The 23,165-nt window shown below is 40.3% G+C and overlaps 2 protein-coding genes across 5 annotated transcripts in view; one reads left to right on the top strand and one right to left on the bottom strand.

Moving 5' to 3' along the window:
• LRIT1 (leucine rich repeat, Ig-like and transmembrane domains 1) overlaps positions 1-23,165 on the top strand; it is a 108,542-nt gene that overhangs the window by 652 nt on the left and 84,725 nt on the right. Inside the window, exons 1-3 of one of the 3 annotated variants that reach the window (XM_086899867.1) lie at positions 94-251; positions 1,039-1,227; positions 2,644-2,800. The gene's annotated coding sequence lies outside the window, so the exon portion shown is untranslated. Of the gene's footprint in view, positions 1-88; positions 252-1,038; positions 1,228-2,643; positions 4,924-23,165 lie in introns of those variants that run through there. The other 2 variants (XR_015289840.1, XM_086899869.1) reach the window with 2 other exon arrangements.
• CHAT (choline O-acetyltransferase) overlaps positions 3,978-23,165 on the bottom strand; it is a 30,691-nt gene continuing 11,503 nt past the window's right edge. For both annotated transcript variants that reach the window (XM_086899866.1, XM_086899865.1), the window contains exons 7-15: positions 22,143-22,320; positions 17,534-17,703; positions 15,540-15,640; positions 15,220-15,348; positions 13,866-13,988; positions 12,288-12,429; positions 9,028-9,090; positions 5,960-6,097; positions 3,978-4,348 (exon numbers count right to left, since the gene is read on the bottom strand). In XM_086899866.1, coding sequence (XP_086755992.1) covers positions 4,079-4,348; positions 5,960-6,097; positions 9,028-9,090; positions 12,288-12,429; positions 13,866-13,988; positions 15,220-15,348; positions 15,540-15,640; positions 17,534-17,703; positions 22,143-22,320 — 1,314 coding nt within the window. In that variant the 3' untranslated portion in view covers positions 3,978-4,078. The remainder of the gene's footprint in view (positions 4,349-5,959; positions 6,098-9,027; positions 9,091-12,287; positions 12,430-13,865; positions 13,989-15,219; positions 15,349-15,539; positions 15,641-17,533; positions 17,704-22,142; positions 22,321-23,165) is intronic.

The following is a 23,165-nucleotide window of genomic DNA, read 5'->3' as shown; positions in this document are numbered from 1 at the left end:
GCCGGGCCTCACACCGCCGGCCGGGCCGGGCCGGAGCAGGGCCGGGCCTCACACCGCCGGCCGGGCCGGGCCGGGGCAGCGTCGGGTCGGGCCGGGCACCGGGGGGGAGCCCGGACAGGGCCCCGGCAGCTGCAGGCCCGGCTCCGGCTCCCTCCCCGCGGGGCTCGCACGCTGAGACGCCCCGAGGCTCCGAGCGGCGGGGCCAGATGGGCTCGGCGGGCCGGGGCTGCCAGGCACAAAAAGGCGACAAGGTCTTTCCTCTGGGGGCTTTTATTTGCCGTGCGAGCTCCGTCCGTGACCGAGCTGGATGCGCGTTACCAGCGTACATTTCAGGGCGGATATATCGATGTAGACAGATAAATATATTTCAATAGAGACAAAGCGTAACAGGAACAAGTGCTATAAATACACATTTACATTTGTCATAAATATATACTTTCTTATAAAAATAAAAGTATCACTAAAATATTTCTCTGTCTTCTGCAACTCACGCTGTGTTGACACAGCCGTGTCCTGCCAAATTACCCGTGGCACAGGGGCTCTGGCAGAACTCCTGTCAAAGGAGCGGGGCCGGGCTCGCACACCCTTGAAACACCCCTGTTTTGAAGTCGAACGTCTTTTACTTTTGATCGTTGTCACCACGGAATTTCATTTAAAAATTTGCTTTTTCATTTCTACACCCCAGCACTGCGTGTGCGTTGATGTACACCCACGGGGAGAGCGAAACAATTACCTTCTGGAAGTTCTCTTGCAGGAGGTTGTGTGCCCCGGGTCCCACCAAGAGGGCTCATTAAATCATAGCCACTTGTTACATTATTGTAATTACACTTAGCTTGTCAATCAACATTTTCTCTCTTTTTATATTGAACAATCTCTTCCATAGTATTCTGGTTAGAAACATTTTAAAAGCTTCATGTTTGGTTTCCGTAAGTGCATAAAAGTGTGTATTTTTAAACTTCATAAAGGAACTTGATCTGTATAACACAAATAATTTTAAATAAGAACTTAAGAAAACCTATTTCTTGAAATCTTTCACAGATACAGCATGGGATCACAGCACATACATGTAGGGAATTGTGTTAACTGAGAAGCAGTACAGTCCCTTGTGAAGCTCCTGCTGTCAGAGAAGTTTGTAATGCCTGTAAATTTTATCCATCTGTAATTTAACCAGAACCCTCCAATTTAAACAGACCTGAACGGAGCTTGAAGCTTCCTGCACAAAGTCAGGTACCTTGCAGATAGTGCTTTTAGCACAGGTAGTGGCAAAGGTAAACCATGTACACAAAAGACTTCCCCTGCAGGGACTCAGCTCATCAAGGCTGCTCCTTTCAGGTATTCAGGCTGAACGCTAAAACCAGATCAGTAAGATACAAGTACAGAATGGTTAGTTAAATAAATAGGAAGTATGGGTGGTCACTGGTCCTCAACTAATAATCAGTATTTTCCACCACCAGTAGTTTCCAGAGCTGGAGAATGCAGAACACCCATTACAGTAGCTGTAGACAACTAAGGGACTCTTAATGACAAACTGGTATAAGATATTAGGTGTGGGTGTAGATGCATCCTGGGTTCTCAGTGACTGTGTTGAGCACAGTGAGCTACTTTTAAGATTCCAGACAAAAAAGTAAAATGAGAAACAGGTAATATTTGCAAATAACTATTGGTACTTATATGGCTAGGATTGCAAAATAGAAGTATATATTTAATTAGAAGAAAATTAATAAATAATCAAATAACTATTCACAGTATTTTTATACACTTAAAATATTACTATAATTTTAAACATATAATTCTACAAAAATATGTATGCTACATTTATGTTAGAAATGCAGAATGCTTTTGTAGTGAAATGAGACAAAGTAAAATTACTGGGAATGTTTCAAATCAATCTTTTATAATTATAGTATAGGAACAATTTAAAGTTTTATTTTGAACTGTGTATTCTTTAAGAAAACTTTTGTGCTGGCTAAGTTTTCTTGGGTTTTGCTTATGTATTTTTACATCTTAACTTTTAAATTAGATTAGATGTTAGGAAGAAGTTCTTTACTGTCAGAGCAGTGAGGCACTGGAACAGGTTTCCCAGAGAAGTTGTGGATGCCCCATCCCTGGAAGTTTTCAAGGCCAGGTTGGATGGGGCCTGGAACAACCTGGTCTAGTGGAAGGTGTCCCTGCCCATGGCAGGGGAGTGGGAACAAGATGATCTTTAAGATCCCTTCCAACCTAAACCATTCAATGATAATTTTGGGGCAGCTTTTATGCTATAATATTATTTATGTAATCTAAAAACATATTTAATCTTTTATTTGAACCACAGCTCATGGAATAATAAAACATACATATTGTTCAGTGAAATATAATAACTTTAAAAAAAAATGAGCCCAGCTCTTAATGTCTGCAAATCATCATAGTTGATTTGCTTCAACATAGCTACTTGCTCTAATTGATTATCGGGCCTGCTGTGCTTTCATATATGGGGTTGTGGATATCCTTTATCCAGCAGACTGCTTAATTGCAACTCCAAAGAGGCAGGAAAATAACCATGGACATATAGAATCTCCTGAATTTGTATCTAGAGTTCTTAGACAGAAACATATCTGCATCTCTAGGTTATTGCAATAAATCTATTCTGCTTTTATGTTTCAGAGTGCTGAAACATATGATTGTTCGGTCTACAAAGGAAGAGAGGACATCTCCACCACTCCATAGGCAAGGAAGCAATCCCTGGCCAGGCCCCAGAGTGTGCTCCAGCTTGTGCAGCACAGGATCTGCACTGGAGTTTGGAATTAAGTGTCTTCAGTCAGTAAGTTGTGTTCTAACAACAGTACTGAACTGTAAAGCAGCATATTTCACCTGACGAGAAAGTAACTGAAAATAACATTCCCTGGAAGGATTCATAGAGAATGAAAGAGATAATGAGAGAAACCTCAGGATAACACTCACATAAAATGGGAATTACCAGACACTATATATTACCACTTTCCTGTTTGAATTTACTGTATATTGCAGAATATGATACCTTACTTCTGCTATTAAAAAATAAAAAATATAAGTCCCTCCAAGCGGGATGTTGCAAAGCTGATATGAGTACCAGTACTGGTATGTATAACTCTAGTTTGAAGACTTAGTTATATTGCAAATTTACCTCTTCATTCTAGTTATTGCTCTTTGATTTTGTATGGTTGCATTCACTCTCCTGCCAGTCACAGTGACTAAATTAATTCCAATGCAAACAGAAAAGGTCTTAAGTAGGATTGAATAGTACTTCTGTTTTGTGCTTTGCCTCTCTGTCAGGCTGGATTTTACTCACTGATAGAAAGAAATAATTAAGTCAATTCATTAGGGACAAAATTCTGCCAGTTCTCTGTGATGGATCATGTCTCCAATATGCTGCTTTCAGAACAGGACTGTGCTTGTGACCAGAGCAGACCAGAATAAAAGCTAAATTATTTCTGCAGCATTTTTGAATTGGGGAAACATGCAAACACTCGTGGTATGTTCTTAAACTCTGTGGAAATGCACAGGGGCCATTCCTTTAAAAATAATCAGTTTTTCTTATATGGTAAATAGACTGGTGGTATTAAATACTCATCATGCAAAAGTTCAAGATATAATGGCATCAGCCTATTATTTACACTGTTACTCTTGAAATTCCCAATATTGGAAATTTCTTATTTTTCTTTACATGCAAATCTCGTAGTAATAGATGTGAATATTTTAGAACTACTTGCGGGGCATATTAATTATTTGGTGTGCCTTAGTATCTAATTTATGTCATATACAAACTTAGTCAGTTTTTTAGATAGTAAAATGGCACAAGTTAATTATGGTTAGAAATGGTGGTACAACACATACTTTTATGACTTCCTCCTTCGTTTCAGCCAGTGAGACCAATTTTTTTTTGCTGACTCGTAAGCAAGAAATGGTAGATTTAGTGTACATAGTTGTAAATGTTGGCAACAATGAGAAACAAATGACACTTTGGTTCTACGCTATTATATTACTAGTATTATCTTGCCTTTGAACAGCTATGTCACGTTTCTTCATAAGGTGGATTTGGGAGAGTAATTGCCACAGCCTCTTAGCGCTGGCGGTCACTCTGTGGCTGTGTGGCTGCATCTTGTTTAGCAGGTGGCTTTGCTGTAGTGGGACTGCATTTCTTGCACAGATCTCTCATTGCTAGGAGACTTTCTTCCACAGCTTTTGCAAACCTGTCTGAGGAGGTTTCATTACATTCTTTAAAGCTTGAGATGCAGAATAATATATGCTCTGGCTGAGGGTTGTAACATGCCCCATATCCATTGGGCACCACAGGCCCATAGCAACAGAACATTTCCATAGTAGTAGGAACCTGGTTGCAGGGAGAAGGAAAGGAGTGATCTCTGATTAATCAGGGCACCTAAAACCAGCTGCTTAGGAATTAGGAAAAAGAGAATAAAATGCTACAAATATTGGTAATTTGGTGAGTCCAGTCTTGTGGAGTATTGCTGTCTTCAGAAATCCAGACCTGGAGATGATTTACCTTGGAAGGCAAATGCTGATCTCAGTATAGAATTTGACTGCTCTGTTTGTTCACTGTGGTTTAAAAACTGGTATAATTTGAGGTGGCTATAATGCATCTCTTTGCTCAATTTATATTGGTATTTGAAAGCTGTAAGATTTGTTATTGATAGATAGGAATTTTATGTAATTCTTGTACAAAAAATGGATATGCAATTTCTTAAGGCTATGTTAAATTTGTAATGTGAAGACTGCATTAAATTAGAGAAATTAGCACTGTCCATTTCTAATAATAGTTTATAACTGTGATGCCATATAAAAATACTTTAATGCAACTAGGCATTCTATTACACCCCAGTTTAATCATGGCATAATATGGCAGTGAAACACTTTCTTCTGCAGAAAATAAAAGGTGTTAGAAATCTGTATGTCTCAGACTTTGTGTACATGGGCCTTCTCTAACAACATTTTCCTTTTTAATGGTGTAGAACAGGCCATTAGTCCTGCTAATAGAGCCGTAGAATTGTCAGATGAATTTGCTGTGCAACAGCCGAAGGCCATAAAGCTATTCAGAAGCACTGCTTTGCTCATGGATAGTTTCTTGGAGAATTTATGTAGCAGCATGTTGGTTACTTTCACTCATGTCTGAAAGCCTACAAACATTATGACAAAATCAAATTACTTATTAAGGTTTTATGCTGTACCATGATATTGTAAGTCTCTTTTGTTGAATAGTCCCAATCTGTTGCAGCTGGGTTAGTGTTTCAGTTAATGAATTCCTACATAGATTTCTTTTTTCATTAGGACTGCTACTACATGCAACAAAACATTTAATTTTTAGGCCTTATGCCATAAAGATGCTTTCTTATTATAACATTAAATGTGGGAAGTATTGACTCTTAGACCTTGGTGTGTGCAAATAACTGTAAATGTCTGTACCTGTCTAAAATGTCTGTAAGTCTGAGGTGCATGTCTGCATGTGTTGCTGTCTTACAGCAAATAACAGAAGGCTCTCAAAGATGTTAAATGTAGCAATTTTAAATTTCCTTGTGGCTCTTGGCTTTTTTCTTCTTAGAGTGGCAGCCTTTCTGGCTGGTGGCTATACTGTCACTGGAGTAAAGACTGCTCACTAGAGCTGTCATCTTAGGGAAACGAGGAAAAGAAGGGGAATAGGAATATTATGTAGTTTGGAAACTGAGGAAACAGCCCTCATGTGAATTTTACTGAGTTTGTTTGTGTGCATTTACAGAATTTCTGTGAAGGACTTTGAAATGTTCCTATGAAGTGGTAACTGCAGTCAGTATTTACTGATGAAAGAAAACAGGATTGAAAATGTGCAGCAATTTGCAGGCTTCTTGATGATACTTTTTTTTTACATTGTTCCCACTATGAGCTACAAGGTCTGGCAGAACACAAATAATTATCCTCCGTTTGGCAAGACCAGTGAACAGGAGAAACTCACCTGGCTGGTTGAGAGGATGAATCGATTGCTTGTCAGATAAGTATCATCCGTAAATATCTCTGGCAGCTCCTTTAAGTGTTCCCGTGCCACCTCTCTGAGCCCTAGCAGGTGATTGTCTATTGCCATTCCAGTAACAGCCTGTGATAAGATGTGATAACAAAAGCATTTTACTGAGTTTGGAGGCATTTTGACTATTGCTGCCAAGTGCTCTGGTCAGAGCTGGTGAATTTGGTTTGAGTGATATAAAGCCTGTAATGTTCAGATATTACTCTGACTCTGTACTTTGCTGAAGATCAGAAATAACTATAAATTCATATGGTGGTCTGAAGATTTACAAATTAGGAATGAGACAATCTTGAGGTGCATTATGTGCTGATGTTACTTGTGTGTTCATTGTCTTTTAGAGCTGAATATCATGGGCAGGGCTTCTAAAGATGCTGAGGGGAGCATATGGGACAGCAGAAATTTCTAAGCATGTTTTGGAATTTTCTGTGCATCATTTGGGTTATGTTTCAAGGTGAAGGGCTCCAAAGCACCCCCAGATTGGAACAAGTCTTCCATTGCCTTGCTGCCTGCATCTCCCTCTGGCAGTTAAAGCGTATGTCCTTCCACAGAACTTAGATCCAAGGATCTGGTAGGTGTCTGCAACAGGCTGAACAGAATAACACATATTTGCCAGTGGTCTGTCACAGATCTGTAAGCTTGAGAAACTGGGCTTAGGGATACAGAAGCAGCAGTGGCAGCTGACAGGAGCTGCTGCTGAGCCTGCAGCAAGTCCCTGCCATCAGCTGCCTATGCTCAGGTCTCTGCTCTGTCCAGCTCTCCAATGCTCTAGACTTAAGGCATGTATTAGCTTTAAGAGATTTACCCCGCTAGTAAATGTGATTGAAGTTGGCTAATGGGATCAAAAGTCAGCACTGGGGGCTTGGCAGACAGGATAGTTACAGAGTTTTTTTTCTTTAGGAAACCAAACCAAAATTTGGTCCAACCATGCAGGAATTGTGTGATATATAAAGTGTGTTCAAGATCCTTCAGTCCAGGTTTGTTCTCGATGGTGAAAGCACTGATTTTGTGGACTGAGCTGTAGCTCTTCTGTGGCCCAGGCTGAAGTCAGGAAGGAAGGGAATGCTGAATTAGGGACAGTGTACTGCCCTGAGAGCAGAGCTGACATCCCCATGGCACAGGACCATTGTACAAGGGGAACAAACAGCCTGAGAGAATGCAGGATTTAAAAAGGAGCATGAGCTTGGTTTTCCTCTTAAGGATTCAAAAAAATAAATAAATAAAAGAAAAGCACAAGTTTATTTCTTCTCTTATGAGGAGGTAATTTTTACCATGGATAAGTGCCTGAAGCAGGGGGCTGGGAGTGTATAGCCTGGTTTGGCTTTTTAATAACTAGGCACCCATTGGTAAAGGAGCTATTTGTTCATCAGCCCAGACAGAGGAAGGATGCTTGCAAAAAGGTAGCATACATCAGCACTGTGTCTATGTTCTTTTTCCCATACAGGGAAACTGACTTGATAATCAAAGGAAATATTTTGCTATCCCACAAGATTTATAAGGCTGTTAGCAATGACATTTTTGCAACATAGATCAATGTCATGTCTGAAGAGAGGCCGAGACAGGCTAACGAAATAAACTGTGAGTCAACGCATAGGAAAAAACTGGGCTAAATTGAATTTTAGAGCTCCACTTTTAAGATAGCAATGCTACTAGTAAGCCTTAACAAGGGGAAATAAAATCCTTAAATTGCTTTTTGTTTTATGAAGTAGATTTTTGTTTTCCTTAGAAGCTATTACATTTCAGCCTGTTATGCACAATTTAGTCAGACCATCTAAGTCTTACCCAGAGTTTAAAGCCCCAACAATTACATTCTACTATTCCGAGAAAGGAGGGGGAGCTTGGTAAGTAGAAATACCTGGAGAGTTTTTAAATTTAAAGATAAATTATTTTTCCAATGGTAGTTTTAATATTTTCCCATAAGCTACACTGGAGGTTGAATTTTGTAACAGTTTCTGGATGTGAAATAACATGGAGGGGAGAATTAATGAGTGTTTTTATTTTTTCTCTCTATTTTTTTTTTTTGAGAGCTGTTGTACAGAAATTCCATTGGTTGTGACCCAGCAGAGCTACAGTGTGTTGTGTTTATTGTGAGGTTACCCTGAGATGATTCAGGTTGCCTTGAAGACCTGGCTTTGCTTTGCAGAACACATGAAGTCTCAGCTTCTGATGTGTGTTCTCAGCACAAGGCTTGAAACACAGAATTGTTTTCCTTCCCTGCTTCTTTCTTTTCACAGTCCTGCCTGAAAGCAACATTTTACCTCTTCAGTGCTCAGAACATACCTTAAAAGAATATTCACCTCTGAAGGTGAATGATTTCTTAAATATTATGATTATTCAAAGAGTAATCAACAGTATATGTTTATAGGCCATGGTCTGAGGCAAAACCATGGGTAGCAAATTCACTTATCATAGCTGGTTATTAATATTTATTAATTTCATGAGTGGCATGACTAAGTTGTTTATAGAACAAGTCTGTGATTTGTCTTGGCACAGTGGGACATAAAGCATTAGCCAGACTGAATTGTCTCATTTTTAATCAACAGAAAATGAGTTGTATTTGATATTAAACTGATTTCTTCACTAGAGGGGATCTCTCCCTTTTGTTAGACACTGCATTCAGGTCTTTAAAAGAAAACTTACTATAATCACTCCCTCATTGTTAATGACCTTTATTACAAATGGCAATTTGGAATACCAGAATACATGTTCTAGAATACCAGTCCATTTGAGGATCAGGTTCCAGATAGGGACCTCTATCATCTAGTGAAGAGAAATATAAGAAAATACATAGATGGTTAGTTTTAGGCTTAGTATTTTTTAAGCTGAGGTTAGTTGAATATGACTATTTGGGCCACTAAAAATGTTCCTCAGTGTGACAGAGCAGATACTTTCCTGTTTGGAGATGCCTGCATTTTTCTAGTGTTTAAATAGCTAATGACTGTGTCTTCATACTTTTCTTGAAAAAGCTGACCAGTTCTTATTCAGACAGGCAGTGTTTTACTCACCAGAACACAGTAATTAGTCTGAGCTGCAATTGCATCCTTAAATTTCTGTATCTTCTCAGAGTCCTGTTGGGGTAATCAGAATATATTTATTATTGAATCAACTCTCAAAGAAATAGCATCCTCCATCAACTAACCAAGAGCCAAACAGCAAGCACCTCAAATGTCCTTTGCTCTTGGCTCAGGTGCAAGTACTCTGATAAATGAGAAGCCACAGGGATCAATGTCCTGATCAGCACCAGCACCTGGTTGTGCAAGGGGTGCAACAGGTTTCTTGGTGGTGGTTTGTTTGAAGTAAAAAAAAAGGCTTGCAGTTCATTTTGTGAATTCCTTCCATGGATTTTAGGGGTGTAGATTATTACCAATAGAATCACTAGGCTTGAAGTAGAGAAAATAATGGCCTAGTGTAATTCAGTATTTTCAAAACAGACAGGCGATGTACCTTCTCCAGAATGGTTTATCTAGACAGTGACAGTGATATTAATGAAAATCATTACTGATATTTTACTAGCCAGTCAAAAAGTACTCCCGTGTGTGAAAGGGCATCTAGAATTTTCTGAGCTGGCTCTACCTTCCACAGATGCCTCACATTTCATATAACAAGCTAGTAAATTTTAACTCCTACCAAATGGCAGCCTTTTATATTAAGGGAATGATCTTAAGAAGTCCTGCCTTGCTGTACATCAAGTCCAACACTGCAACATTGGGAGACCCTGAAACAGCCAGAAATCACTGGGTCTGCAGATAAACAGGACCTTCAGCTCCTATGGACAATGAATGATCTTTTGAACAAGGAATTAATTTTAGAAACAAGTCAAGGTCACCATCAGGGACCTTCAAAATACAAAGTCTGATATTTTTTCACAAGGCTAGAGCTAGGCCTTAGTTCCCTTGTACAGATTAAATTACCAAATGCAGTCTTTAAATCTGATTAATTTACAGCTGTTCAAGCAATCTCTAGTGTCAGTAGCTGCTGCTTTTATAGCAAGTGTCAAATGCATGAGATATTTCTCCTGCTGAAGAATCAATCTGACTCAATCAATCTTTGGTGACTGTTCAAGCTATCGTTTGAGGATAATTTATATTTGTATCAGAAGAAAAACATTTTTTAATTGGATTTGAATTAATGGCTATTAACAAACAATATTTTGGGGAGTTCAAGGCTACTTACACCAAGTGGTGCATCTCTTTGCCCAGAAAAAAGAATTATCCCTTTCACATTCAGAGCAGTGTGTAGGTCTAAAGAAATTACCTTGGAACAGGGTTGTATTAAATGAATTTTTTAATGTTTCTGTGATACTAATATATATATGTAGTTTTGCATGGAATGATGAAGATGTTCACATCAAAACAAAGACTTACTAATGTCTGTTGGAGAGAACAATCACAGACTGTATCTCTTGGTAGAGAAGAGGCCAGGAAAACCATCAGTGGATTGGTTTGCATTATGATTACAGGTTTTCCAGGGGAAATGAAACCATTATCCCCCCTAGTCTGTATGGCCAAGGGATGGAGTAGAAAGAAACGGGACTGAGACTGAGCTCCATCTAGACACACATAGCTTTCTTCAGCTTGCTTGTGCGAAACAGGAGAGCTTAGTGTGCTGTGAAAGGGGAGCACAATCTCAGGTTTGGGTGGGAAAAGGCTGAGAAATGCTCTGGGTGAGCTACAGAAGTCAGCAAGTGTTGGAGGGAGGGAGGAGAAGAGGGAAGTGGCGGAAGGAAGGAAGTGGCGGAAGGAAGGAAGTGGCGGAAGGAAGTGGCGGAAGTGGCGGAAGGAAGTGGCGGAAGGAAGTGGTGGAAGGAAGTGGCGGAAGGGAGGGAGGGAGGGAGGGAGTGAGTTAGAAAGATCTATTGAAACAACATGGTAGGAGCACGCTGCCAGGAGCACAGTCAGCGTGCCACAGCATGGGCTGGGACTGGGCTGAGTGCCCAGGTGTGCAGAGGAAAGTGCACAGAAAACAGGAACTTCTAATGAAATGTGATTGAGAGCCATCTTGTCAGACAGGAGACTGAGAGCAAATAAAAACAGCCTCTTCTTGCCGACTGTGTGGTGGTCACTGTTATGTGCAGTAGTATGGTCATTGTCTGCCGTGAATTACCCACCCAGCAGAGGGAGTTACTTCGGGTTTTTTGAGTAATTTTGAGCTTTTTTCATTAGGAGCTAAATTCTGGCCATAATAACCTTAGGGAGATTGAAGAAGCAATGGATGAAGAGAGGACTTATTTGGGTAAATTTTCATAATCCTCTGGGATGTTAGATCTTGGTTTCTAATATTTCATTAATTTACACCTAATCTACAGCCCAGCAATGCTTCTAGCAATGTTATGCTAAATTCTAAAGAACAGCCATGTGGGCTGTTGCCACTGGAATGGGCTTACTGTGAAAAATAAACTGTATTGTGGCAGCATTTTGCATCTAAACAGCCACCTGGAAATTCCCTGTACAGCAGTGCAGTGCAGTGGGTGGAAGTGGCGCAGAGACATTGAGGGAGGCTCTCCAGGGATGGTGGGCAGGACAGTCCATGGGGCTGTTTGTGCAGCTCTGCTCTCAGCTCTACCTCTCTGCATCCCCATCTACTCTGTACAGTGCTCGTGCTTCTGGAAAACAGATGGTGGTGTCTCAGAGAAAGGCAATTTTAATTTCTCTTTTAGCAGTATGGTATCAGAACAGTTTGGAGAGTCGCTTGATTAGCTTGATGAAGCTTTTCATCTTTAAGGATCAGCTCCCTGAGAATCCTATAAGACTTAGTCTATTTGGTAGAAACGCCTCTTTAAAACAAAAAAGATCAGCCAGAACATATCCACATATCCAGAAATGAAAGCATGTGAATTACATCACATATTGCAGGCTGCAGCAGAACTAACCACTGCAGGAGACCTGCCAGGCAATTCCCCTGGTGTGGCAGTTTAATGATCCTGAACTTTGCATGTTCAGCCTCGGTCTCTCCAGGGAGATGAATTTGGACCTGATGATAGAACATTCGTAAGACAGTACTAAATCTAAAATTAGATATTCTGTTTCTTATAATGGTACATTTAGGCACCTCTGAATCTTTTGGATGCTTAAATAAAAATAAGGGAATATTTATATTTAGCTTAATGATTGGTCTGTACAAAAAGCAAAATCCTGTAATGCTTGCTGCCCTGCCCTATGCTTTTATGTTCTCAGTTAAGAGTTAAAAAGTGAAGGACTTGGGACCATGAATGCATTATTTTCTTAGTGTTTAGGCAAAGAAGACAGAGGGAGCCAGCCCAACATACCGACACAGCTGTCTTGTCACCTGCCATTGCTTTGACAAAAGCTAATGCTTCAGAGGTAGCAGACCTAATGTTCTCAACCCGGCCCTCATCAAATCGGCGCAGGGAAGCACTTTCATAGGTTGGGACAAGCTTCCCGTGACACCTGAGAGAGTGAAGGAAGAAAAACAAGGAATGGTTATTTTCAAAGAGTCATAAAGACAAAGAGAAATATAGGCTTGGTACATTTTACTGTTACAGCCACACTTTTATTTCTTGCACCGTATTCATCTTAGTGTTGATAGAATTCTGTAAGAAACTTAAAAAAGATGGATGCTCATTCCTTTCTAATATGAAGAGCTGCATACAGCTGTATATGTTTTAGTTATGCACTGCCAGTAAAAAATGACTTGTTGTGTAAAAACAAAGCTAGTAAAACAAAAATTTACTGAAAGGTCTCAAGGAATGTTTTATTTGTACTGCATCATAAAATAATTGTGTAATAAATCATTTACTTATGAGCTTGAAATATGTTTTATATAAAGCAAGAGAAAGTGCACTGGGTGCATGAATGAAAAGAAGAAAACTAAAAGGGGAGTAGGGTGTTATTTGTGAGCTGGGATGAAAACCCTCATAGAAATTAGAACAGATTATGAAGACTGTTGTTTAATTTGGGTCCAGGTATACAGATACTACTCCTTGCTTCAGGAGACAGACTGTGTGTTTCAGTTGAAGCAGGTCATCTCAGAACACAACTGTTCCCTAAGGTTTTTATTGCAAACAAAGAATTTATATCATGGCTGGGATCCAGATGAAAATCTTCAGCTAGGTCATTGTTGAACTTTTATTAATGGAATATGCAAAATGGATGTTCAACAGATGTTAAGTGAAATGTGTTAAGCATCTCTGGTCTTGACCAGGTAAAGATCACTCTGGGATTTGATGTGATAAAGAAGTATTTGTGTAATAGGCTGTTCTGCAGGAAACCATGCAACCTTCTCTACCCTGGAGTTCTGGCAATGTAGAAAGGAGATTTTAACTTTGATAAGACCATGGAAATTAGGCAATCTTATAAAATCTTGGGATGCATGTGAAGAAGGGAACAGCAGTGGTTACTGTTCTGTGTAGGAGCTCTAGTCTGATGTGCTGTGGTGGATGCTTTTCAGCCTGTGGTGCCGGAGATGTGTGTGTGGTTACTGCCGTGCCTCCTCCCAAACTACCCATGAGGCAAGGCAGGGGTGTTCCTGCTCCAGGGACCTGGGCTCCCCAGCTGCTGCTGCTGCAGACATCCCTGCCATATTCCCTCACCTCCTCTATGCCAAGCACAGGGACAGCTGTCGGGAGGGTACTGGCTGGGAACGGCATGTGTGGGACACAGGGATGGGAAGGCAGAGCAAATAGAGGGAAAAGGGAGAGAAGAAAAGGAGTATTCTCTCCCAGAACCAGGTATGAGTTTCTATCTTGTCTGCTCTACAGTCATTAGGCAAGATCACTCATTTCCATGCAGGAGGCATTTGTTTGAAAGTTGAGTTAAAAATGGACCCTCTGTATAAAACCCCACTACTTTGTGTACCTTGTTCCCATGAATTGAACTAACTTTACCTGTAGAATGCCAGCTGAAGTGCTACTTGAATGTAGGCATCTGGGCTAATCTTTTGCTTCTTAATAAATTCCTTTCCATAGTGCTCAAACCTGAAGGCAATAAAATCCAGATTTTCCACTGCCCTGGAAAACAAGCAGAAGGAGGTTACTGCAGGAGTAGTTGTAAGAATCTCACAGAATTTTTAGTTGGGAAATAACTCTTAGATCATCAAGTCCAACCATTAACCTACCCTACCTTGTTCACCACTAAACCATATTCTGTCTCATTTATGTTTGCAAATAAGGCCAGAGGTCTTTTTTTTCCATCTCCCTCTTAGAGGTAAGTGACCTCCTGCTCTCCTGCTCTGCAAACAGCCCTGGCCTTTGGTAACTTATTCCTAGTCAGTAGCTTTTATTCATACAGATTCTACACCAGGCCAGTTATTTGCACCCTTAACTGTGCCACTCAAGTCTGTTTGTTTAAGACACCTCTTTTTAAAAAAAAACAAAAAACCCCAAAATTCCAACAACCTTCCCCCAGCCTTAGTGTTTCCACTCCTGAAGCCTAAGCAAGGGTCTCTTTTTCTCTTGACAAATTTCTGAGAGATTTACTGGTGAGAGAATTGAGTGCATTTAGTACCCAATGATGAAGGACTTAAACTCCTTGCAAGATTCAATTTAGAGAACTACTACCTTTATTTAAAAACACAAAGGAATTATTCTGCATCTTGAATGTTCTCACTCTTATGTATCTTTCAAGCCACTTTGAAGTCTTATCTAATGCAACCACACTGGAAATGCTTACAGCTGATCATGTAGACAATGTGTTAATTCTCTACAAAGAGGTCATAGGCCTGAATGTTGGGAAAATTTCTTATTGCTGCCCTCACCCTCAAAGATCATACAGATCTCTGACAGCCTGGAAACAGAGTCAGAAAAACTAGACTTTGTAGCAGCAATATGAATGTAAACAAATTACATTCCTAAATTCAAATAGTTTTTCAAACCAGTTGTGTTCTACTGTTCTCTGTATGTACCCCTCTTGCCCTGGTTTCAGATTGAACCAGCTCAAACCCATAAAAGACATCCACAAAAACAGAGGACCTGCATTGTTTGCATCCTGTGCAAATATGGGTAAAGCTGTTTTTCCAGTGGTTTTTAGAGTTCCTGATATTTACAAGAAAGGACAACAAATACAGACAAGTAGCTCCAGCCCACAAGGGTACTGTTCTGCAGAGAGATGCTAGGTATGTGCAGCTTGGGAAGAAGAGGAGGAGCAGGAAGACAGGAGGCTCCCCAGGAGGGAGCCCATGCAATGTGCTGGGTAGTTCCCAGCTTGCAGTCACGGCTGAGAAAAATGAGGCATCTGTTCTACCTTTGGAGTTTTTCTTCTGCTGATGACAAATATGTCTGAATATTAGGGGAGCACTTCCATCTTAGTCTCCGTGGAGCAGGAAGCTCACTCACTGAATCAGCTCGGACTAATTTCTTGGAACTTTCTTTCCTGTTGGCATGTGAGACAGAAGTCATTAAGGTCACAGGAATAATCCATTTTTTAAAACTTTTAGCAGTTGAATTATTGCTTTTCAACAGTTTTATGTGTCTTAGAGCCCCTGTGCATCAGGGGAAGTTTTCCCCTGGCAGAGGCTTCCCAGGGGCTGGGATGGGTATGAAATGTGCAGAAAGGGAACTCACGTGTGCCTGAGCAGGTATTCAGTGCACTGCACCATCACGATGCCATCGAAAGGGGAGTGCTCGCACACGGCCCCGCAGAGTCCGTCTCTTCCTACCACAAACTAAACAAGGAGAAGAATAGGTACAACATAAACAGGGAATAAATTGTGTTCTGAGTAAGTTACCCATTGTGGAAACCTGACAAAGGTGTTATGGTTCCCCTGTGGTTTTCTTATTGCTCATATCAGGAACTTCCCTGCCCTACGGATCAGTGAGCAACTTAGATTTACTGCAGGAGACTTGCTTGTCCTGTGAAAGGTGTTGCACTGAATCCCTTTCATGATGCTATTTGAGACTGAATCCTGTGAGAATGTGAATTTTAGCAATTTCCAGTGGAATCTGAAAATTTGTTCAGCATCTGCTTTATGGTACAGAAAACCCATTCAGACAGACAGGCCAGGGTTCTCCTGCTTTTGAGGACAATAAAACATCTGTGTCTGGGAAATCCTTAGGATCCCATTTTATTACAAAGCACATCCTTATTTTATAGCTTTCTCATAGCTTACTTTGAATCTTTTAGATACTTTCTTCATTTAATTTCCCTCTTATTTGTCTTCATTCTTAATTTCATTGTGTACACATCACACTGCTGGTGACAACCTGCTGCACTCCAGTTCTATGATACACTCATGCAATTTGTAACTTCTGCATCTCATTCAAAAACAGATGTCTAGGCCAATACTGCATAATAATGCAAATACTTTTTCTGGGCTTTTCCCTACACTTATTTTGAAGTGCATTTGGCTGGACTTCACCCACTTAGGTCTCTCTTGCATGCTTGTATCACACACACCCTGCCTCCCTGCTTTCCATGAGCACAGAGCACGCATGATGCAAAAAGCCTTATTGCAAAGGTGAGGAAGAATATGGAGAGAAAGAACAAATTCTACTGTGAGATGACTTCCTACATATTCTGTGTTTGCATAAAAGGAAATTGGATCTTATTTCCCTAAGAATTTCTCTTCATCTTTGAACTACTTAGGTCTGGATACATCTGGACAGATTAAGCTCTCTTACACTATGCAATTTTATTTGCTTTCTGCTGCCTTATGATAGTAGACAAAAATAAAATATTGCTTGTTCTCACATGCTTGAAATATCTCAATGCTTGACCCTACAAATAACAGAGTTATAACTGTTCTAAAGACAAATGTTTTTTTTTTCAAAAGAGTCTGCTAATAATGCCATTTGCAGTGGCATTAATCAGGATTGATTACTGAAATGTGTTTGTTCTTGGGTAAGTTGGTGCAAGTGAAATTATTTTAGGGGTTTCTCTTCTCATGTTGCTGTTCTTGGATATGGCAAGAGCAACAAGCATTATGCAAGCAATGTATCAGTCAGGGTTTTTTCAATTTCTCACAAGGTGTCAACATTGTTGACAGTTGGAGATTAATACATCACTTCACTCTGGGTCTATTGCAAAGTGTGGAAATAACAGTGCGATGTTTTAAAATATGACAATCAAAATCTGATAGGGAAAAAGGCTGGAGAAGTCAATATTTAAGGAAAGTCTCAACAAGGATGTCATTAAATGAGTAAACAGTCTGTTAACTGAGGACTTAAACACATGCCAAATTATAAGCAGTAGCATTTCTAGGACATCAGGAAAATGTGTAAGAAGAGGAAATAAAAAAAAATTGTGGCCTTTTTTTCATTCTGGGATACTAGACCCATTTCCATTCCATTTGACTCAGTGTAGAAAAATGTATTTTTTTTTATATCCAGTGTCTACCTACCCATACATCTGCACATTTGTGTTATCTCAGGAGCAAAGGGCAGCTTTGGAAAAGCTGGAAATGTCTGTGCTTCCCCTGCCTTGCAAGGGACGGCCTTGCTCACAGCAAAGCTGCCCAAGCAGATGCTGACACCACCTTCCCCTTTTTCCCAGCTGACTCTAAGTGTTCCCCACCACAAGGCAGTGTGCAAGTGATGCCCCAGTGCTGTGAGGTTTTTACCTGCATGGGTTTGTCATACCAGCGATTGGCCCCGTTTTTATGGTAGCCTCCTCCATGCAGCATCTGAAATGCCATGTTTGTGTCGTTGAGCTCCACCCCGCTGGGGCTGTCCAGGCACACCAGGCAAATGCACCGTTCAATCATGTCTAGGGAGTCGCGGTTGGTGGAGTCTGGGGATGAAAGAGTGAGATGCTCACATCCTCTTACCTCTAAGTACAGCACTGGCTGGGGAACCCTCTGCCTTGGAGAGCACCCAACATCTGACCCTGACTCTGCAATGAGCTGCTGTCTGCAGAGCTTCTCTCAGCAGCTGATCATCTCAGCACAAGGGAACAACACACCAAGGCATAATTCCTGTGTTAACTTTTGTAACTCTGTGTATCTCTCACATGATTCGATAATAATCACTTTCTTTTTCTGCCTTTCATTTCCTTGAAGTAATTCTATGACTAAATAGATCTATTTTACTCTTAACGGCACTGTTGCTTACTTATTTTATATATAACTGTTACAGAGGACAGGTGGAAAATAGGAAATTTCAGAGCTCATGCTATTGCTGCAATATTCTGCTCTGGAACAGCAGATCTTAGAGTGTTTTGTGTTGTTCTACCATGAAAACCCTTTTCAGAACAAGGAACAACAGGGTCTACATTAGTTTTGTTTTACTTTATCAAAATCCTCTTGTCTTTCCTGTCCCTGATCATTAGGTTATACTGCCTACATCACATGAGGAAATATCTGTGGATGAGGTTTTGAGGCTTAGTTTTTGAACATGGCTTTGCCAAAAACATGGGTTGCCACATTATGCTGCTCTCCTGTCACCACTGTACTGCTGAATGGAATGGGCTTTTCTGCATCTTTTCCCTATCCTGACACTCTTTTTATATGGTTGGACTACTGGTGGCATTTTTACCTTGTCCTCATTGCTTTCCTCCTTATTTATGGTGTATTTATGAGTTCCTCAGTTTCTTTGTCTAATTCAGAAATACTACAAAGCTTAAGGGTTTGTTTGTATCCAAGAACCAGTTTGAAGCACAGGAAATATTTAATTGTGAGCACTTTTCCTCATTGAAAAGTTAGAAGTGCACAACCTATAAGGAGAACTTGTTTAGTTTAATAACATAACATTATTAATTGCTGTTACGTGGTTGTTACCAAGATCAAAGGAGAAAGGGCTTTCAAGCATCAACATAAAATTCCTCTTGTTCTTAACAGATCAGCACCAAGCATCAGTATAAAATTCCTCTTGTTCTTAGCAGATCAGCTTTAACCTGCTGGTTTTGCTAGATTTTGGTGTAAATATAAATATGTTTCTGAATGTTCTCACCAAAAGATATGAATTCAGATTGATCAAAATTTCTTGCAAGTCTAGGCTAAGTTCAACAAATATGTCCTCAATTCAGAAAATTATTTTAGCTGAAAGAATGGAAAAATATTTAAAATTAAACAATTCTGATATACATTTGAAATATGGGGCCATGTTTTCAAGGTTTGCAAGTATGTAAAGTAACTTGATTGTCTGAAAGAACTGCATTTTTCATAGTAAGATATAATGCACCTTTCCAGAAGGAGTAACATAGGTTAGTCAGGTGCTGGAAAAAACCCAGACACTTGTTACCATCTAGGTTCATTCTCCAAATGCTATGTAGTGAAAAAGAGACCAAATCTGCAAGAAATTAAAAATGTGTCAAGAGAAGGAGAGACAAGTGATAGCAGTGGCTGAGAAGGAAGTGGGGCAGCTGTGGCTTTGTGCAGGTTATGGTAAGGTAATCTGTATTGCTGTTTGATGGCCCCTGCAAGGCAGCATTAGCAGCCAGGGACCCAAGGGACAGAGATGGTCAGCCTGACTTCTTGCAGGCTCTCTGGGGACCTGGTGGAATGCAGAGTGTGTTGTGTCTCCTTGCCAACAGAAGAGTCCTAAGGAAAGCAGCTGGAGCACCTGCCAGCTCCTACAAAGGCTTGAGCCTAGAGATTGTGTTTGATGGGGCGCGCAGAGAGGTTGCTGCCCTGCAAAATGTGAACACCAGCGTCCCTTCAGAGTGTCTTCAAAAACATTCAGAAGCGTTATAAGAGAGAAGACACATCCCTGTCCACTTGGCTGTAAAGCTTTTCTAAGTATCTCACCCTTGCAGGGCTGAACATAACTGTGGTATGTTTTTTCACTGACGGTCTGGGTGCATCACTGCAAAGGCTGAAAAGATCCTTGTGAATGGAACTTGCCCTGTATACATCAGCTTCTGGTGTTAGCAGACAGGCATCTTTGAGGAAAAACAGCTTGGATAGTGATTTACAAACTGCTCACAGCTTGCTCAGCATTCTGCTTTACGCTGTTTGATAGCTTTATATATATTTCATTGTGGCTGCTACCCACACATCTTTGACAGATACGAAGCCCTTAGTCTGACATATGGCTGCAGGGTATCTGGAGTCTAGGTATTAGAGTGAATAAAATTAAGCTGTTCCAGAGACAGAGAAGTAGGGGAAAGATGCCTTTACAGAAGGAAATAGACTTATCCAGAGGGCTGATCAAACACTGAAAAATTATCATGTGAAGCAGGCAATAAATTGCACAAGAACTCTTGAACCAGGACTTGGGATTGAAAATATCTGCAGGAGGAGCTAAAACAGAGGAGAGTAAGACAAAGCCTAAAGCCCTGCAAGACATTTCTTCCTTTCTAATGCATGGTTGCATTGGTCAGACAACTGTTGGTTAGTTGGGGTTTTTTAAATTTAGTTTTAGAAAGGAAAATATGAGAAGAGAGTTTTGAATCAAATTTAGACATAGTGTGCATGGGACTGTAGCCAGTCACTTCACACAGAATTCACTTCCTGTATTTAGGAAGAACGAGCTAGTTCTGCAGCCTGAAGGCAGTTTCAATGCTGAGTGTGTTTATAAATCAGTCACAGCTGGGTTTATTACAATAGCTTGGACATTTTCTCACCTAGAAGAGCTATGCTCTACCTGCAGGTCTGTGCATAAGGAGGATGTAACTCCTTCATGGCTTCTGCAAAGCACTCTACAGGTTTCCTGTCCTGGAGCAATCTCTCTGGCCCTGCCCAGCATGGAACAGATGTGGAGTGACCATTTCACCCACACTGCTTTCCAGGTTCTCTCTTCCTCTAGTTGTTGCAGGAACATTTCACCATCACAGATAAGAAAGAAAAAGGGCTGTTAATGATCATATATCCATGTGTAACAGCCATGCATTTACCTATATAGAAGAGCTGTGTTAACATGAATGGTCTGGGATGGGATTCCTGCTTAGATTAGAGAAGGCTCACATCATGGTATTATGAGGTTTATTAGTGCAGAATCTGTTTTTTCCAGATGCATAACTGAGTTGGTTTGCCTTCTGATTAAAATGAATATTTTAGTAAATGTCAGGCAATCTAAAAACCCTACGGAGAGGGATTTGCCAGTTTTTGTTGATTTTTCTTTTTGTTTTTCTTTTGGATTTTTCTGTAAGTAAGACAATTTTTCTGTAAGTTTCAAGGCATTGACTGATTTACTTAGTATGACATGAAAATAAATTATTAGATGTTCACCTCAATTTTCATTAAAATAAGTTATTTTTTTGTCTCCTTCTTTAAAAAGAAATGATGGAAAGAGGGGAAAGCTAAAAGATGATATTAATGCTATGTAATATTGCTGAATAATAATAATGACTCTGTGTGTGTATGTGTATCTGTACTAAGTTTTTAAAAGCACAGATAAACTTGAATAAGAAAAGGAGATCTTCCTTAGGATGATAAACTTACTTTGAAACTATTGGCAACTCTTGTATATTCCAGGGTATTAGTAAAACAGCAATGTTTTCTGTGGCATTGCTGAGCTGGAGATAAAGAGATGAGTTAATGTTTTCTTCAGGATGAAGAAGTAAATACTTAAGACATGTAAAATGGCAAAAAGAGTGCATTTATATCACTTAGACTCAGGCTAAAAATACATAAGGTGTGATGTGATATGATGTGATGTGATAGATGTCACTAACCCCACCCTTTATTTTCATCTGTTTCCAAGTTTGACATTCGAGTCCAGAATCTGAGACAGCTAAATGCTGCCCGTCGGAAAAGAAAGAGAGCAGTCCCTGATAATAACTGGTGCCATCTTCCCTAGATTTCTACTTAAGAATTGGTTGAATCAGCCCTGGAACCTTCTTCATTGAAGAAGTTGTGTACTAGAGACAGTACACAACTAGATTCAACAGGTGTTTAACTTGCAGATGCTTTTGTTGGATAAGATCAGCAATGTCAAATAGGTGCCAAAAGCTAAGAGGATACATCATTCCTATTGGTACAAAATGGATATGAAGAAAGAGACAAATCACAAAATCTGATGTAACGTAATTTATGTGATGAAAAACAAAGAATGGGTGAGAGTTATTACATGGCATAACACAAATGTACACAGCCAAAGGGTCAGGCCATTTCTGCTGCTCCCCTGGCAAGACACATCTTACACGTACTGAGATTCCTACAGCTGGCAAAATTCAGCAGTGGGGTTACACATTCAGTCCTGTGTTTGCTGCATTGTTTGCTCTCAGCAAAGAAAGGCAGTGATGGTGAGGAGGAAGATGATGAAGAGAAAGCTGGGGTTGCTGCTGCTAACCTTTCATAAGGATCATCCTGGCCTCTGCCCACTCTGTTCTTCCGTCTGTTGTCAGCAGGCCAATTGGAGGCAGCATTTCCTCTTCATTCTCTGCCATTTTTGCTATCTTTTGTAACTGAGTGAAAAGGTCTCCCTCACTGAGACGACGGAAATTAATGACAACATCCAAAACAAAAAACTGCAAAAAAATGACAGAAGTCAGAAGATTAGTCAGAGGTGGGTTGAACCCTTTGTGGCCCAACATTTTGCTGTCACCTGGATAGGTGTTGAGATGCTGAAGTCCTTCTCCAGGCAGGAGAGCCAGGCCTGCATGCAAAGGAATACAAAACTACTGGGGAATGGCCCAGGGCTCACCCCTCCTGTGTTTTAACACCAATGTATTGCCAGTTGCCATAGGGGACTTATATTATGTATTTGACTCAAATAAAATATACGCTATTTGAATAAGCTTAAAAAAACTTGGAGAGATAAAATCAGGCAGTACGTAATTTTCATGGTATTATTTGTTTAAACATAACCTAGAGAATCTATAAAATTCCCTGCACTTCCTGGGAAAGCAGAAAGCACTTCACTGGAACGTACCTCCTCATTCCAAGGCGGTATGGCTCTGGTATGGCAAATAGCTGGGCTCTAAGGTGCTATGTCCAGGAAACAGGCTCTGCTGCTCCCTGGTAATGACTGGTTGGGGCAGATTCACTCTAACACTCCAGTATTTCTGCCTGCACCTGTGCTAACTTCTTCAGGCATAGCTTAGGAACCCTGCATGGTGTCTATGCCACGCATAGGTGTGATGGTGATACAGCTGCCATGAATTGTGTGCCAATACGTGACCATCAAGAGAAGAGCATTTCCAGCAAATGCGCTCTAATAGGATTCCTTTTTCTCTGTGGTTTTATCTCTGTTTATTAAACATTTTTGCTCTAAAGAGAAAGCAAATGAATTCTGCCACATTCCTCCTTTCTGCATCACTGTACTTGGAACATAATGTGGGCCAAGGACAAAAATGCTGCAGAAGCATCTTTT

This window comes from Cyanistes caeruleus, chromosome 8, assembly GCF_971803275.1.
Source record: "Cyanistes caeruleus chromosome 8, bCyaCae1.hap1.1, whole genome shotgun sequence".
Taxonomy (NCBI): domain Eukaryota; kingdom Metazoa; phylum Chordata; class Aves; order Passeriformes; family Paridae; genus Cyanistes; species Cyanistes caeruleus.
Note: the sequence above shows the minus strand (reverse complement) of the source record. Positions and strands in the feature narration are given on the sequence as shown.